At 45.3% G+C, this 3,740-nt stretch overlaps 1 protein-coding gene across 1 annotated transcript in view; it reads left to right on the top strand.

Moving 5' to 3' along the window:
• Window positions 1-3,740, top strand: part of lrrk1 (leucine-rich repeat kinase 1) — a gene marked incomplete at both ends in the record, with an annotated part of 18,388 nt that overhangs the window by 9,856 nt on the left and 4,792 nt on the right. Inside the window, 8 exon segments of the mRNA XM_013999768.1 lie at window positions 311-423; window positions 565-779; window positions 853-1,017; window positions 1,102-1,274; window positions 2,450-2,567; window positions 2,649-2,808; window positions 3,185-3,363; window positions 3,437-3,534. Coding sequence (XP_013855222.1) covers window positions 311-423; window positions 565-779; window positions 853-1,017; window positions 1,102-1,274; window positions 2,450-2,567; window positions 2,649-2,808; window positions 3,185-3,363; window positions 3,437-3,534 — 1,221 coding nt within the window.

Raw genomic sequence — 3,740 nt, 5'->3', positions numbered from 1 at the left:
CTCTTTGATGGACAGTATGTTCTCTTTGATGGACAGTATTTGATGGACAGTATGTTGTCTTTGATGGACAGTATGTTGTCTTTGATGGACAGTATGTTGTCTTTGATGGACAGTATTTGATGGACAGTATTTGATGGACAGTATTTGATGGACAGTATTTGATGGACAGTATGTTGTCTTTGATGGACAGTATTTGATGGACAGTATTTGATGGACAGTATGTTGTCTTTGATGGACAGTATTTGATGGACAGTATTTGATGGACAGTATGTTGTCTTTGATGGACAAGTATGCTCTCTTTGATGGACAGTAATCCTGGGATCCGAGAACTTCCAGTAGAACTGGGTCAGCTCCCCAACCTGTGGCAGCTGGACATCGAAGACCTCAACATCACTAATGTCCCCCAGACCGTGAGGAACGAAGGTTAGACTCAGTCAGAAACCACTGATCTGCTTCAGACCAGATCAGGGGGGTCAGGACTTGATGGAACCGGTCAGCTGCTGGATGGTGACTGAACTTTCAGATCCTTGGCACCAGGAAAGTGAAATGTTTTTGTTTTTTCAGGAGCTGCGTCTGTCCTGGCTTTCCTCAGGGCACATCTTCGTAAAGCCGAGCCCTGTAAACAACTGAAGATGCTGGTGGTGGGCCCCCCGAGGCAGGGGAAGACGACACTCCTGGAGGCTCTGCTGACAGGAAAACCGTCCCCCTTCACCCCAGCAGAGTGCAGCATTTCCAGGTTCTGCTGGGAGCTGGAGAAACCCAACAGCAGCAAAAATAACGTGAGGAACACAAAGATGACCTCACATGAGTCCCCCAGCCACCGACTGAAAGTTCTGCTCTGGTTCCATACAGAGGGACTCGGTCCTGTTCAACGTGTGGGATGTTGGGGGTCCGGCCAGCATGACCACGGTCAACCAGTGTTTCTTCACGGATAAGGCTCTGTATGTGGTCATCTGGAACCTGGCTCTGGGAGAGGAGGCTGTGGCCAACCTGCAGACCTGGCTGCTCAACATCGAGGTGAATGTTTGGGGCAGAGGACTGGTACTGGTTAAATATATCTCATTTATTTTATTTTATTTGTTGTCACGTGACCATCTGTAGGCACGAGCACCAAACTCTGCGGTGGTGGTCGTGGGAACACATCTGGACCTGATTGACACCAAGTTTCGGACAGAGAGGCTGGCGACGCTGAGAGCTTACGTGCTGGCTCTGTGTCGGTCGCCCTCAGGAGCTCGGGCCAGAGGGTACCCCGACATCACCTGTAAACACCTGCAGTAAGAGGTCTCCAGCTTTTCTGTGGGGGGCAGGGCTCAGGCTGAGGAGTCGGTTGACTCAGGCACCTGTGAGACAGATTTGACAGCTTTAGTTACAACCGGATTTATCTGCGTTTGCCAAAAACAACAAGAGAAGAATAAAACAAAAAACTCCACCATCATCCAATAGACAGCTGCTAATTCAGGTGGTAACTAAAACTGCTTCACAGTAATATGTTTTATGTTTAATATTTATGCTTGACGTCATGTTGAACAGTAAATTCTAAAGAACACCTGTCAGTTCATGGTGCTTATAGGTTTGTATGTCAACCATTTTTGTAGAGAAAGTTTTATTTATTTAAAAACCTTTGTGTCTTATAAAGTAGGTGAGCAGCCTAGGCATGCTAGTAGGTAGCCTCTGTAATGCTAATGCTAGCATATCCATGCTAGTTGCTAGCCTCTCTAATGCTAACGCCAGTGTGGCTGCCCGATCCGTCCCGGTAGCACGATCCGTACCGTCAGCTCATTTGAGCATGCGCTTAATGAGACTTCTGGAATGTGCTCGATTTAGGAAAAAATACTGAAAATAGTTATTTCTATACTTAATTATAAAGGTATGTTACATTATATTCTGAAAACAGTTTTAATATTGAAAATATTTTGATTAATAAAATATAGATTTATGATGCGTAAATATTTATTTATAATTACTTGCTAACTATTTTCATGACAATCATGTTATAACTCATCTTATCTTTGCTTTATGTTTTTCCTGGAATAAAACCCCTCAGCTGTTGCAAACGTTGTCTTTTCTATGAAACATTGCATCTGATGAAAGACTGAAATCCAATTAAATCTGTCATAAGTTTAACGAAACGCTACATGCTAAAAACAATGTTTCCGGTACGATTCGGGCAGCCACACCCAGCTTACCCATGCTAGTCACTAGCCTCTCTGATGCTAACACCAGCTTATACATGCTAGTTGCTAGACTCTCTGATGCTAACACAAATGAATAGTCTCCTTCTCATTGGCCAACTCCAGCCTCTCAGTTAGCGGTGTCGGCCTATCATTAACCAGATCAATAGCTGGTTAGGAATAGATATAACCTCCTGCTACAAGGATGGATCAACCACTGGTTGAGCAGTAGTCTTAATTCCGGTCCTCTTATACAGACTGTCTCTTGTCTCTGACAGTGAGGTGTCCTGTAAAACCTTGGAGGGGTTTGATGGTCTGAGGACCCTGGTGTACCAGGTCTCTGTCTCTATGAAGGACAACAGCTCAGCCTGTGGGAGTAAACTTCTGGGCAGATTGGTGAGTTTCAGGTTAAAAATTTAATCCTAATCTGTTCCATCTGAATGTAGACCTGGGGTAAAGCAGATATTTTGCTTACAGATTCCCAGGAGCTACTTCATTCTTCAGGACGCAGTGACTGCAGAGAAGAAGAGACGAGCTGATGAGGGACAGGTCCAGTACCTGACAGAGACCCAGATGGACAGCATCATCGAACAGAACCCAGGAAGTGACATCAGAGATTACGAGGACCTGCAGAGCGGTACTGAGACCTCTCCAGGGCTTCTGTTCTCATTTGTTAACATTTCAACTCTTCTTGTTCTCAAAGTTCCTCCTGACCAGCTGCCAGCAGTCAGAGGATGTGTTGGGAGGACTCTCAGCTACTACCAGCCTAAACTTTAACTCTGTGACTGTGTCTAGCCAGAATCAGTAAAACTGAAGTTTTTTTTTACCGTGGTGGCCATCTTGAATTGTTCTGGCTTTAAAAGTTGACCCAACATTCAGATCTGTTCGGGGYTTCATGAGATAGGTTTCTGAAATTCAGGATGAGTTTAGGAGCAGATTTCCTCTTTTGTCTTTAAATGTAAACTTTAATTTTAATCCCGTTTGTCCTGTTTGTCCTGTTTGTCTTCTTGCAGCCATCAGTTTCCTGATAGAAACGGGAACCCTGCTGCACTTCCCTGACACCAGTCACGGCCTGTGTACGCTCTACTTCCTGTGTCCCGTCTGGCTCTCCGACTGTCTGGAGAAACTGATTCACCTCAGATCCTCCTGTCCCTTTGTCAGGAACGGAGTCATCCAGGCTGAGAAGCTCAAGGTCAGATGGGAGGTTCTGGACTTAACTTGATGTGGTCTAACGAGTCCACTGACGTCCTCCTTGCCTTTTGCAGGATCTGCTGAGACAAACAGGATTAACTCAGCAGACAGAGGAGCAGTACTTCCAGTTTCTGGCAAAGTTTGAGATCTGTCTGCCTGTGGCCAGCAGCAGGTAAACCCTGCTGATCAGGTTCTTCATTCAGACCTGGGAAACCCAAGACCACCTCCTTCAGTTCTTAGCTTTCAGGACCCAGAAACTGCTCTGGGGTCAAATTTATAAAACTTGCAGACGCACAATTTGAGCCCAGAAACTTGCGTACGCCACTTTTTACGCCAAGGTTGTGATTTAAGGTTGTGATTTATAAAATCCAAACTTGA

This window comes from Austrofundulus limnaeus, unplaced genomic scaffold (genome assembly GCF_001266775.1).
Source record: "Austrofundulus limnaeus strain Quisiro unplaced genomic scaffold, Austrofundulus_limnaeus-1.0 Scaffold2463, whole genome shotgun sequence".
Taxonomy (NCBI): Eukaryota; Metazoa; Chordata; class Actinopteri; order Cyprinodontiformes; family Rivulidae; genus Austrofundulus; species Austrofundulus limnaeus.
Note: the sequence above shows the minus strand (reverse complement) of the source record. Positions and strands in the feature narration are given on the sequence as shown.